Source organism: Sinocyclocheilus grahami, unplaced genomic scaffold, assembly GCF_001515645.1.
Source record: "Sinocyclocheilus grahami isolate Dianchi unplaced genomic scaffold, SAMN03320097.WGS_v1.1 scaffold1343.1, whole genome shotgun sequence".
Lineage (NCBI taxonomy): Eukaryota > Metazoa > Chordata > Actinopteri > Cypriniformes > Cyprinidae > Sinocyclocheilus > Sinocyclocheilus grahami.
Genome location: NW_015506522.1, coordinates 127327 through 141856, shown reverse-complemented (window position 1 = coordinate 141856; position 14530 = coordinate 127327). Strand labels below are relative to the sequence as shown.

The 14530-nt window shown below is 38.4% G+C and overlaps 1 protein-coding gene across 1 annotated transcript; it reads right to left on the bottom strand.

Annotated features, from left to right (window-relative positions):
* Positions 1–686: 686 nt before the first annotated feature.
* Positions 687–11009, bottom strand: LOC107569410 (peroxisome proliferator-activated receptor gamma coactivator-related protein 1-like). The gene is made up of 15 exons (XM_016255504.1): positions 10873–11009; positions 8989–9114; positions 8693–8851; positions 8515–8580; positions 6943–8026; positions 5847–6521; positions 5722–5775; positions 4547–4607; positions 4199–4263; positions 2828–3473; positions 2523–2723; positions 2125–2200; positions 1912–2033; positions 1680–1831; positions 687–810 (listed from the first exon to the last, which is right to left on the bottom strand). The coding sequence occupies exons 1-15, from the start codon at positions 10951–10953 to the stop codon at positions 710–712; spliced, it is 3669 nt and encodes a 1222-aa protein (XP_016110990.1). The 5' UTR covers positions 10954–11009; the 3' UTR covers positions 687–709.
* Positions 11010–14530: the final 3521 nt, after the last annotated feature.

Genomic DNA, 14530 nt, shown 5'->3' with positions numbered 1-14530 from the left:
ACTGGCTCCACTGACTACCTGCTTCAGATTCATGGCTTTGTTATTGGCCTTATAACCAGCATATAATCATACAGACACCATATTCTCACGTAGCCTAACAGCAGCTCGAAAGCACTGTAAGTTCACGCTCACTTAAAATTGAGCTATGACATGCGATTCATCTGAATTTTTCTGTAAAATGAGAACCCCATTTATTTATACACTAATCAATATGTTGCTTATTTGGACGACATCTGACACAAATTTTACGTGTATGTTACAAGGGTCTGTTCAAGAGAGAATGACATTGATTTTTAATCTTAGAAAAGACAAGAAATAATTTTTATCTCAGGTTTATTTAGGTTGAAATAAATTCAGCATTATAAACCCGTTTTCCCCAACATAATGTTTCCATTCAGTTCATTTTAAAATGTATCCAACATTCAGCAATTCAGATTAAACATTTAAATAAATTTAATCCTTTAAAAAAAATTCTATTTCATTCCAGTTTCATTATATTTCATGATCTTTTTTTTTTGCACTTTCAATTTTTCTTACAAATCTTCACTTCAATAGAAGGTGTAAACTTGCAGAAACAAACAAAAACACAAAGAGAAAAACAAAACAAACAAAAACAACCCAAAACAGTAATTGAGAGGCAACTCTGGAAGTGTGGGGCAGCATTTTGCTCAGAGGTAATCGGTCTTCTCTCCTGTGGCTTAACTAATCGTTACCTTTTCAGGTTCTTCTGAGCCTGTTTGAGTAAAGTGTCGAAGTCTAGTGCATCAAATTTGCCTTTTGTAGGCTGTGGATCGTACTCCCGGTTTGAATCTGAAAGAAACCAAAAACAAACTAGCATCTGGAGTCTTTGACAGGAACATTTTCAGAGACTAAATTAGTGATGCACGAAAATTTCACCAACCGGAAATATATGGCAGAAACATCAACTATTGCCCTAAAGTTACAACATGTAAATATGTCAGCAGTGTTGATGCACTTAACTGTGACCAAAACTGATGCTAGAATAGCAATATGTAAAATCTGAATCAGAAATGGAGAGGCTACACGTTGCTGAAGAAATTTAGTGAGACTGGTTTCATTTATCACCTGAGAACACGACACCCTGAATAGCATAAAAAGTTCAGTTGCAAAAAATATACATTTATAAATATATAAATATTATATATTAAATGCATACCTCGTGTCTTTAGCGACCGGGAACATCATTCCCTACCCTCTCCCCCTTTCATGTTTTAAACTTTTACTTTCTTAGTATTCCTCAATCTATTCATTATAAAAAAATTAAGAAAAAAAAAATTCCGGTTTTCAGATAAATTTTTTGTAAAAAGGTGTATAGGGTTCTAGAGACCCAAGGTATGTAAATGTGTAAGTATATTTTTCCTGCACAACCATGTTTACATATCTGATGACTCAATATGTGCAATGCACCTTTATTCCTCGAGGTGGCACTGATACACAATGATGACGTGATGTTTCACTCATAATTACCGTAGGCCATTATAAAACAAACGAATATCATCAGCAAAAATTGAAGTGGTTTGAATGGCTTTACTGCAGAGCAGATCCATCCATGCTGGATATATAGGTCCGGGTCACTAAAGACCTGGATATGTAGTAGTGTTGGCAAAACATTAAAGCATTTAAGGGTTAAAGAAAAAAAGACATGATGCTAAGCTCACCAAGATCAGCATAACTGGTCTTGCAGAACTGTCTCCTGCCTCCAAAGCACAGGTCAAATGGAAGCTCATTCTGCTCTCTCAGCTTGCTTCCATTCTCAATAGCGTCAAACGCATCCTTCATGTTGTAGTATGTAAGAAAGCCATAGTTGTCCCTGAAATAACAAGAGTGTTAGTAACATTCTTTTTTTAGTTTAAACAATATACCAACTAAATACAATTAAAAAAGCCATACCCATTTTCTCTAAAGTGCACAGTGCACTCCTCAATCTCTCCGAAGAATGAGAAGCGTTCCTTCAGCTCTTTACAAGTCATGCTTCCACGAATTCGTCCAACATAAACAATTCTCCGCTCCTCCTACACACCATTTCAATTATGATGTTAGAAATCACCAAGGTGCCTTTGATAAAAGTCCAAAGGACACATCTTTCTTGATTGAAATACTCACAATTGCTTTCTCCTTGTGTGTTTTTGAATCCTCATTGGAATTTTGTGAACACCAGTAACCAGATCTTTGATCAGGGCTATCAATAAAATCAAATCAAAACATATTAGGATTATTATAGTAAACTAAAACATAACCATAAAAAAACATGTTATTTGAAATAAAATATAATCTACAAGTAAACTTGATTTCAGCTAGTTGCCAAAGTAAGTGTTCTCATTTTAATTTTAAGTTTTTAACTTGATGTCTTAACTAAAATAAACAAATTAAAAAAATATGAACAACATATCTACTAAAACTTTCAAATGAAAATGGAAAATAAAAACAATCAAATTCAAAACATTAATAGAAACTGTAATAGTATCTCAAAGATACTATGTTACACTGAAACATGTGGCCACCTTCTATGACTTTTCCAACGCCTATGCCCGATGTCAGAGGAGCGGGATCTGGATCGAGAGCGGCTGCGGCTCCAGGATCCAGAGTGTGAACTTGAATATGAATACCGTCGCCGGCGGGGTGGGGAAAATGACCTTGAGCTGGATCGGGAACGAGACCGAGATGATGAACTTGATCTGCTGCTTGAGAGACGAGACCTGTATCTGTAAAATGTAAAAATACACGTTTGGCAAAATCCTCTAGAATGATGTGCTTTCAACATTCCTTTCTAATCATTATAAATGTGTATAACCACATCAAAGCTGACCTTTTCCTAGGTGGTGAACGTGATCTTGAGGACTCGGAGCTGGATTCTGAGCTACTAGAGGATCGGGCTCTGTATCTTCGCTTCGAGTGGCCTCTGTCCTGCTGGTACTGTCTGGAGGAACGCTCAGAGTAGTTCACAAATTTCTGCTGGTTGCATTTTGCTTCACCCAGTAAAGAGCTTTCAGAGTCAGGTCTGTTTGGAGAGGTGTCCGGAGTCTCCAAAGCAGAGCTATTTAATGTACACCTATCTGCAGAAGGTTGACTGAGGTTGAGATTTCTCTGGGTTCCCTCTGTAACTGCTTTGGAGATGCTGCTCTGGGCTGGCTTGTTGGGCGGCAGCTCAACGGTCTTGATAACAATGCTAGGCTGTTGTTTGACATTCCACCGACTGCCAACTTCATTTTGACAGGGTTCTTTTGGAGGGAGGCAGTAGTCGTGGTCAAGGGAGAAAGGCTGAGTCTGTCCAGTAGAAGTAGGAGCACGAGGCTTGCTGCGCATCTTATTTGAAGGTATTGGTCTTGCCTCTATCTGAATGGTCTTGTTAGGAGTTGGTTTAAGGACCTCTGACTTCTTGGTTTTCCCCAGTAGTGAAACTGGTGCAATAGGCTTCCACACCTGGTGTGGGGGAGTGGCAGGAGGTGTAAGACCTATGGGAAGAGTCATTTGAATGGAGTTTACTTTTATTCAAAGAAATGATAAAGGCTTAAAACACCAATTTTGATATACAGTGGCCTCAAAATTGATGTGCATTTAAATGAATGAATTAGTTTGCATTACATAAGTCAAACCATGTGCCATTTATTTTAAATGAACAAGCTATATGTACACTACCGTTCAAACGTTTGGGGAGAGCAAGATTTTTCTTTTTTAAATAAATGCTGTCCTTTTGACCTTTCTATTCACCAAATAATCCTCAAAAGTAAAATGTATCATGGTTTCAACAAAAATAATAAGCAGCACAACTGTTATCAACATTTATTAAAAAAATAATTGTTTTTTGAGCACCAAATCAGCATATTAGAATGTTTACTGAAGGATCATGTGACTCTGAAGACTGGAGCAATGGAATACAAAATGAGAAAATATTAAAAGAAAAGTTATTAGAAATAATATTTCATAACACTTTTTTTTTTAAATTCATTCAAACAAAAAAAGGATTCATTAAGAGACTTTTCAAAAACATATTGAAAATCTTACAGACATCAAACTTTTGAACAGTAGTGTATATGTATTTAATTTATATACCCCCCCCCCAAAAAAAAACAACAACAACAACAACATATACCATGTAGTTTTGAAGAATAAAAATGTATACATGCACAAAACATTAATTTATTTAAAAACAAACACACACACAATAAAAACACCATACCTGCAGTGCTTCCCAGGTCATGGTTGCGGGTTTTCTCCACGGCCTTAGTCTCCACCTGCTCATAACTGAATTCAAAACAAAAAAATAAATAAATACAATCAACAGTGGCAACAATGTCAAAAGCACTGAATTACTAATGTTGTTAAAACATCGCTCAGACTAACACAAGCTACGCTTATGTTTGTCTCCATCCACCTTTACATTCTGAAGCCATGATGGGGGACTTCATTTGTTTCGGTAGGTCTTGGTGAAAAGTGGCCTATGGCCACACACACAAACATTGAGTTTGGTGCGAGAGCAGCACAAGGGCTGTAGGGTAACTCCATCACTTTGCCTCATGATACTCACCTGGAGTTTCCTACAGCGGCTGCTCTACCACAGACCTCCGGTACACTCTGCTCTTCTTTGGCTGGAAAGAAAAAGTAGGGTTGTGAATGACCAAATACAGGAGAGTAAGATGGGACAGACCCTTAAAATAACTGAAACAATCACTGTCCAGCATCTAGCAGAACACGGCCACAAGCAGCATAATGTATTGTGATACTCTACAAAAATGCACTACATTTGCCCACTCAACAGCTGAGAAGCAGCAGACTAAAGATAAATGCTTGCTTAATGGATACACCGTCAGTTTTCCGACCCAGCATATCTACAGACAAAGACAGCCAACTGGTTTTAAAATGGTTTTGTTAACAGGGCAGAATTCCAGCAGTTCAATGAGCATGAGCACATAGCAGCTGTTTTCACTGAAGCCACGCCCTCTCTTAAAGGAACAGACCCTAATCTTCAGGTGTGGTGATACAAGCAAAACTAACTGTCTATTATTAATAGCATAGCTTGTATAAAGCACAGCTCATACTGACATCACTTCATCAATCAATTATCAGTTGGTCAGCATGGCGAATTCACGTGACCAACTTGAAAATTAGCAAATTCTGTGGGGAAAATTATTTGCCCTCAAGGGACACTACTGATCCTGATCACACATTCCTATTGGAATGACCAAAAATATATTCAATCTGCATAACTTTAGTAATGTTCTATGTGACTTGGGCAGTTGTTGTAAAATACGTAAAACAATAACCATTCAGGTTAAACACAGAATATCACTAAGAAAAGGAAACAAACCTTTACCTCATTTGAACCGAACACTTATGTCAATATAAGATGTTTGTTTTGTGATAAGTTTAATCTAATCACTAAGTCATGTTTAATTGTGAATTCTGTACTTGCAATCTGTGCTTGACCTGGCAACATGGACACAAACGCTTTCATCCCAGGAATGCCAACTTTTTCCAAGTTCAAAAGTTGGCCTAGTTGCTTACAAACGAATGGTCTGCATTCTAAAGATGGCAGTATGGGTGTTCATGTTCATTAAGAGGGCACTCGTTTCCAAAGAAAGCTCTGCTGTGCTCAGCATTAACATCCTTCACATAGTCAGCTTGACTTGTAGCATGATTTTAACAACCCTCATTGGTAAACACTTACTTTCAGAGTAAGAGCTCAGAGATAATATCACTTACACTGAGACTCCTCAAACTGCTCCAGGAGGCTTGTAAGATCAGCAGCTTCAATACCTAAAAGAAAAAGTTTATTATAAACCACTCCACAGAAATTATTACCTAACAACATATGAACAAACGCTCACCAATTTCACTTGTGAAAGACTCAATCAGCTCAACTGTGGTGTTCTTCAGTTTGGGGATCTCAGAGGAAGCCATCCTCATCTGCTCTGCCAGTTCAACAACTCTGGCCTGAACTTGAGCCGAGAAAAACGGCTGAGCAGCTATTGGTGCAACATGAGGCTGTGACCGTGAGGTCAGCTTTTTAGAATTAGTTGGCAGGGTGTTTTTGGCTTGATCAGACACAGGGGCCAAAACAACCTGCTTGGTCTCTCTCTTTGCAGGCACAGCAGCACTAGGTTCATGAGAGCTAGAGTTTGAGCTCTCAACTTGTGTAGTGATCATCTGAGGCCTTGAGGGAGCTTTGGATGGAGCAGCATTGGGGATCCCATGTAAACATTCCTTATGACTCTGTGCATTGAGACCTTGAGGGCCTCCAGATGTAGTAGACACTGATAATGAAACAGTCCTTTCAGGGGCCACTTCAGCCACATGTCGGATGGGGGCAGAGGACTTGGTATGAATAGTGTTTTGTGGCACACTGATGAGAGCAGGTAGTTTCTGGGGTGAGGGGTGGACTGATTGAGGTGAACTTTTAGATGTATCAGAAGGTGGTTTAGAAGTTGCAGGTTTCTTAGAGGAAGCCATCAGTGAAGCCGGTGGGGTGAGCAAGGCTTCAGGCGTTGGTGGAGCAGCGGGGCCTCTCGGGTGCCATGCGGGCATGATTTCAGGTGCAAGGTCTTTTTTAACAGGAGTATGTATGGTTTTACGTGGATCTTTGGGATTGGAGTCTGGCAGGCAGGGTATTGGGGGAAGCTCCTTGGGCGGTTCAGGCAACTTGGGCCATTTAGTGCTGTAATCCTCCGTTTTGTCCACCGGATCTGGTTTCTTCTGCTGGCGGAGGAGACGGTATTGCTGTAAACTGAGAGGTTTGGGTTTAGTTTCATTGGGCTGACAAACAGCAGGTTGTTCACCAACAGGTCCTTGTTTTGAGGGTTCTTCCTCCACAGACTTTTCAAGAGGTTTGTTCTCTGGCTGCGAGTCAGTGATTTTTGCTTCAGCTTGAGGGGTTGTGATATGCTCCTTCTCAATCTGCGTTTTAAGGGTCGGGAGCAGCGGGGCCTCTCGGGTGCCATGCGGGCATGATTTCAGGTGCAAGGTCTTTTTTAACAGGAGTATGTATGGTTTTACGTGGATCTTTGGGATTGGAGTCTGGCAGGCAGGGTATTGGGGGAAGCTCCTTGGGCGGTTCAGGCAACTTGGGCCATTTAGTGCTGTAATCCTCCGTTTTGTCCACCGGATCTGGTTTCTTCTGCTGGCGGAGGAGACGGTATTGCTGTAAACTGAGAGGTTTGGGTTTAGTTTCATTGGGCTGACAAACAGCAGGTTGTTCACCAACAGGTCCTTGTTTTGAGGGTTCTTCCTCCACAGACTTTTCAAGAGGTTTGTTCTCTGGCTGCAAGTCAGTGATTTTTGCTTCAGCTTGAGGGGTTGTGATATGCTCCTTCTCAATCTGCGTTTTAAGGGTCATCAACTCTGTAGGACGATCAAGTTTAGCGTTTTTGGGCTCTGCTGATGAGAGCTCAGATGAGAAAGTCACCTTTTTCTTCTTTTGTTCTTCCGGGCATTTCTTCTGGGGCTCTTCTTTAACGCTTGAGCTTCTCAAAACTCTCTGTTCAACCAAAGGGGCTTCAAGATGTTTACTTTTCTTTTTCCCTTTACGTACCTTGACAACCTCTTTCTCCTCCTCCACAGAAGCTACTTCAGAAGGAGGTGGGACTTTTTCAGCACTATCTTCAGGATTTGCTTCTGGCTTGTCTATGCCATTCTCCGGGACTCTTTGTTCACCTTCTGCGGAGTTTGTGTGAGAAAGAGGGATGGTGAGATCTGGGATTGCTAGGATGGGCTCTCCATGCTCTCCTTGATCAAGCACTTCTAGCACAAGGCCCCTCTCAGGCAGAAGATGCTCTTGTCCTTCTCCTTCCACACATAATGTCATGCAGTAAGGGTGCATGTGTTTTACTAAATCACTGAGCGTAACAGGCATACTCTCTCCATCCTGCTCTAAGGACACAGGAAGGCACCAGTCAAATTCATCCAGTGATGACAAATCAACATTGGCTATGGGGGTCGAAAAACTAGCGTCTCCATCTTCCTCTTCTCCTTCACTGTTCTGCTGGGACGTTCTTTGCATTCGTGGGAGACTCTATAAAATTCAAACGTAACATGTCTTACATTATGCCTATAAAGTTAGGAATCAAAAGAAGTTATGGTGGCTTATGCATGTGGGAACACAACACGTCAGCCATTTTCACAAACTTGTAATGAGAAGTGCTTATAAACTGGATGTTGTTAAGCTTTATTTCCCCATGCAGTTTTTCCCCAAAATACAAGATGGTTCAACATTTGAAACTGAAGGAATTAATTGTATTATACAGCCATTTTTTTATAGCCAATAATTTTATTTTACAGTAAAACACAGTAATGGCAAAAATTAAACTAATACAAATTTTCTTTACAAAGTATCAAATTATTATTAGCATTAATGATATTAATAACAATATCCCAAATTATGTAGCCCCAATTAGAACCGGTCATGCTGCCATCTAAAATTAATAAAAAATTAAATCTAATAATATGTTATAATTTTGTTGTTTTTCAAACTGATGAAGAAAGATTTAAGAACTTAAATACCTTCCCAGGAAATTGTCTTGTGTGAATCATTGACTCTGGAGGAGAACGTGCAAGGAACTTTCTCAGCTAGAGTGGAAAAAAGAAAATTGATATCTGAAAATTCATTGAGCTGTCCTGCAAAATGAAATGAATAAACAACCAATGCATTCCTGACATGCTTAGACAGGTGAAGACTCACTGGTGAATGTTCCTGACCCTTCTGCCCTGAGAACAGGTCTGAATCCGGCAGAGTGTCAAAAGGGGACAAGTTTTCATCATCAACATTGTCAAGTATTTCAGTGAGAGCTGTGAGCAGCGTCGCTTCACTTTCCTCATCAATATTACTTTTAACCTGAAACTGAGGAAACGACTTATAAATGCCATTGCTGAGTGAAATCAAAACAAGTGACACTCAACAAAACAACACATTATGCTCAAAGCAATTCATGCAATGAACTAGACTTCTTTTGCCAGTTTATAAAAGGCTTTATTTACGTCTCCAGTGGGGCTGTCCTCAAAAATGGACAAAATAGAAGGATCAAGGCAGCCTTGTAAAGCCTCCAGAGCATCTCCATTGTTAAGGCCAGGATACTCCAGACAGCTGGCAGTGAAGCTTTCCACCTGCAAGAGAAGGAAAAAACAGGTTAAAGTTGGCATTAAAAAGAAGCTGTTAGAATTAAGAATTGTCCATTTTATTTCATGCAGACTTGCAATGGTTGGTCTTGCTTGAGCCATCAGCAAACCAGACCAATCAGCAAAAACATTTCAACTTTAAACTGTAGGCACCTTTCTATTATTATTGTTCTATTAGATTACTGGACAGCCTTGCTGATGCTAAAGTTGAACAAATTAAGTATTCATATTTAGATTTTAGATTAATACTTTTATGTATGTGTCTAAAACCATAAATCACTGCAAGGTGGCGTCTGCATTAGGTGAGGCTGTAAACAAGTCCATGTTCCTAAATTTAAAAAAAAGGACATTGCACAACAGCAAACAATGCGCTCTGTCTTGAGGCTTGTAATTGCTGGCCTGTCCAGTAGCAGCTCTGGTGTTAATACAGTTCACAGCATCATTTATTAACAGAACTAAACTAACTAAATTTGAAATAGTGTTAAATACGAGAAATACTAAATGCAAGCATGTCCAGTTAATAAATGCGTTCATTTAAGTTACAACCACGTGTTGCGCACATCGCGTCATCCTGCCGCAGTGCATTACTGGGCAAACCCAATACCGGCAGATCACAACACGCCTTGCTACAACAAATCCGGCGTGTTATTTTCCTAAAAGCGATCCTGGTTGAATAATCAGGCCAGTTTGATTATAATAAACCATTGCGTTTAAAAAACTAAACACGGGCTGAATGAAAGGCTACTGTCAGTAAATACACACGGCCCAACACGACTGGCCCACTCATACCTGCACCACGTGCTGGACAGCGAATCAACGCAAACCGCAATGAACGACTTCGGCCAGACGTTGTTATTCAGTCACGACAATGCAAAAGACAATAAATGCAACCGAACAGAGCAGAAATAATATTTAAAAATGCTAGCGTGAAAAATAATATAAGTGACAGATGCCATCTGTTGAAATACCAATCGTGATATGTCATTTTAACTTTATCAGGCCTAATATAACTTACTAAAACAATTGCAGTTTCCGAGTGAAACGTTCAAGGTAACATTAACGACCATGCATGAATACAAAGGCAGGTAGTTTCATTCTTAAAATGAGTGAACCACGTGGGAGTGAGAGTCACTGGAATATGTAACAAACTGCAATCAGAAAGCCACATCTGACCAATAAAGGAATATCTGTATTAGGGAATCACTAATAAATAATGTCAAAATAAAATAGCCTTCTTTAGATCTGACATTTAAACGGCTAACCACTCCTGGTTACAGATTATTCATCACCATCATATTAAAACCCAAAACAACGCATTTATGGCTCACAAAATGCAAAACTGTACTTTTTATATATTTATTTTCTAAAGAGAGAGAAACGACTATGTAGTTAAATCACTGGTCTCGAGAATGCAGAAGCATAGCAACATCAGCTAGGAGCAAACTTGTGTAACGTTAGTCATACCTTGACATGCGACTTCTGCATGGATACGCAAGAAATTGGAAAGTCCAACACTTGGAAAGTGATAAATGCTTTTTTTTCCCTACGACCATTTCTTAAATAAACTCACAGGTGGCAAGAAGAACTGTAAAAGCTATCTCACCATCACCATCACCATCACCATCCACGTGTCACAAAGTCCTGCACATCATCGCGTATTTGCCTCGAATATTTGACACCGTGATCAATGTCAACAATTTCATTCTGGCGCAACACTCTCTAAGTATCAATATGTGCTGTTCTTACCTCGTCAAGATTCACCGGTGAGAACATTTGAGTATTACAGGCTTTTAACATCTCCTCGCCTGTTCCCCACCGCGCCGCCATCTTACAACTCAACTGTGCGGAAAAACGTGAACCAATGCAGGCGCAGCCTCCGGCTACAAGCCACGTGCTATTTGCGTTCCCGGCAACTGAACGTGCTTAGCCCCGCCCCCGTGATGCGTCATCGGCCTTAGCGTTCTCATTTCTTTGGTTATATGGGGTAAGCAGTACAACTCTTTTTCTTTTCTTGTTTGTTATTTATCATCTTGTATTATATAAACGTTTGTTCAGAATGATGAAAATGGAGAAGTGTGGTTTGAATCAGTGTATTTGATGTGTTAGGTTTTATTCTGAACACAATGTTTACTCACTATTTTGGGAAAATATGGGACCCTTTTGAACCTTTTTATTTATTTTTTATTTTTTACAACGTAAGATACCACCAGTTTCAGATTTCTGAAACATTATGAAGAAAGTCTTAAAATGAATAAATCTTGATACCGAAGTTTGTGAACCACTGTCAAATTGCTTTTGTGGGCTATTAAATAGCATAGAGGAGAAAGAGACATAAAAGATACATTAAAATATATGCAACATATATAAAGAAGAAACATTATAGAAGCATACATAGACTTTTATTTAAAAAAATAAACATTGCATTAGAAAACACACTTCCTTAAAATCAACTAAACTATAATCTATAAATATTACATAGATACATAGATTATAAACGTAGTTGTTTTTAACAAAGCGTGTCTTGTAATGCATGCTACATATTCTGCAAAAAATTCAGATCAGAGTATTTTTCAGAGAACATCGCATGGTAGATCGTCTTTTTGTCCCTTTGCAGTGACAGAGCTCTGGCCAGCAGATGTGCATTGTGGTGTTGTCCTCAGTGTGTGCTGTTGTGAGCTCTTCCAAGCATTGATTTTGAAAAGCAGTTTGGTCAATTATGTTAGTATACTACTATGATTTTTCAGTGTAACTTTGAAACATGGCCCATGCTCCATGTTTACAGTTAACCTACATGGTTCTTTAGGTAAACACTTTATTTAGATGTAAATATTTAAAGGTTAAGGGGATGAAGAATGAACTGAAAATCTGTCTAATTCATGGCAAAAAGAAGATTATCAAAATTCTCTCTGTTTTGGATGTGTTTTTGTTACTAGAAATTCTTCTCTTTCTTAGTGGTATTAGTATTAGTTTGTTGTTATTTCTGTTTTTTTTTTCATCTTTCACTGTAGGCCAGTAGAGTTTTGCTCAGTTAAAAATCAGTAATTTAAAAATAAAAAAAAGTAACACAACGTTTCATGAATTACTTTTTCTCCCAATCATATGTTATGGTCAAACTTACTTTCTATCTAAATTAGCATTTCTTTTCCAGGTAGAAATGCAGTGGGCTCCGCATTTGTTGCTGTTAACCACTAGATGGCGCTATTAAATATTAGTTTGTCTTTGGTGTCCACCTCTTACCTTCCCCTTTAGTAAACTACTAATTTAACAAAATATATATTTTGTTCTTGTCACTCTTTTAAAGTTTCACTGTTTTATGATAACACTTATGTTATTGAAGCCGCTTCTCAAAGACCCATGTTCAGTTTTTAAATCTAACCTCAGAAATTTTGAGATATAAACAGAATATTCTTGTTTATAATTGTTTATATCTCACAATTCTGACATTGTTAGCTAGCTGTTAGCTTTGTTAGCAGTTGTCAGATATAAACTTGCAATTCTGAGAAGATTGTTTTATTGTAAGTTTATAACAAAACGTTTGAACTGTATGTAACAAACATCCATAGTTCATAGTGAAATAAAGTGCATAATATTCGGCTGGTCATGTGATCTCAATATGTCAGCCCCCATGAGGTGACTCACTTCAGTGTAAAATAAAACAGCTTTTATTAGACTACTGAGATGAATCAAGATCAAAATGTATATTTATTTGTAGATGTAAAGCTGTTTAAGTGAAGAAAGAACTAAGAGAACCGTTAAGTATTACAGTCACAAATTATGACTATTATTAATATGGAAAATATAATAATGCAACTTATATTTGTCACATGACTTGCCAAATTTGCCTCTTGTAGTTGTTGTCTTTGTTGGTTTGTCTATTCCAAAAGAGATATGACTCCCTGGTAACTATCAATATGTGCAGTATGTTATCTTTTTCTTATGCTTTTGGTGTGCCGTGAATTTTGTTCCTCACAGACATTTAAGAGCTGTCTGTATGAGCATTCAAAACATCAATGCATCATCTTGCGGGGTTTTTTTTGTTTGCGTAAGCGGTGTTTGTGGGTAGCTTTAGAAAAAACCAAACTACTCAGCATCTTTCACCCACAATTATACAGTCTCTTAGTACAGCTGTCTGTCCCACTGTGGGTGGACGGCAGCAATTACAATGAACATTTTCAGGCAGAAGAAAATGCTGCTCTGTGCTGTCCTCCTTTTATTCCTCCTTTATTCCTCACAGCTACCCGACTGTACTGAAAATCATTCATCCACTACCACTGTTGCCATGGCAACAAGAGGGGAAATCCATTTAATCAGCCTCTTCGTCACACTCCCTCCTTCCGTCCCTTCTCTCTCTCCCTCTCGCTCTCATTCCCTCCCAGCCATCATTTTCTTTATCTCTCTGTGGCATCTCTTGTTATTCTTCTTTCTTCCTGTCTTAGTCAGAGGGAAGACAGGCAGCAGAGGATGCAGCACCTTCCTCAATAAACAGAGCACAGCTATATGTCATCAAGCTGTTATAATAGCTGTTATAATAATTCAAATTCTGCTTTGTTTTTGGTTGAATCATGCTGGGTCATCTGTTGTATTGACTAATATCTTTGTGACACTTTTGTACTATGTACTAGTTATTAATCATGTGACAATCATGTGACAAAAAAATATTACGCAATGTTGTTTCTGTATAGTTAAGGTATAATTGCAGTTTAATTACAGTGATTATGCTTTTTTCGTTCTGTCTTATAACCTTTTTAGATTATCATTATAATTGTTTATATATCTTATAATATTTTATGTGACTAAGTAGACAATCTGCAAAGAGCATATTTCACTACTAGATTTATGAGTGACAAATAAACTTTACTTTTTCAAAAGAAACACAGTACATTCCCGTTCAAAATTTTGGGGACAGTACGATTTTTCTTTACTGCATGTATGCAGGAAGGATGCATTAAATTGCTCAACAGACATTTATGATGCTGATAATAAAAACAAAATGTTTCTCAAGCAGCAAATAAGTACATTAGAATGATTTCTGAAGGATCATGTGACACTGAAAACTGGAGTAATGATGCTGAAAATTCAGCTTTGCCATCATAGGAATAAATTACATTTTAAAATATATTACAATTATTTGAAATTGTAATATCATTTCACACTATTACTGTTTTTACTTTCTATATGTCCACTAGGAACATTACAAGCACTCATGTCAAATTCAGCCTTTGTTGAATGCACAAACAAAACATCTGTATAAATGATTGATTACCATCTTTGTGTTGAGATCAGGGTGAGAGTGGCTTCACTGACATCCTCATGGTAATCCCATGGGGCAGTGGGGCAGGCCAGCAGCTACTGGAGACACCAGATGGCCTCAAATTAGAATTGAAATCATGCACTCTCACACACA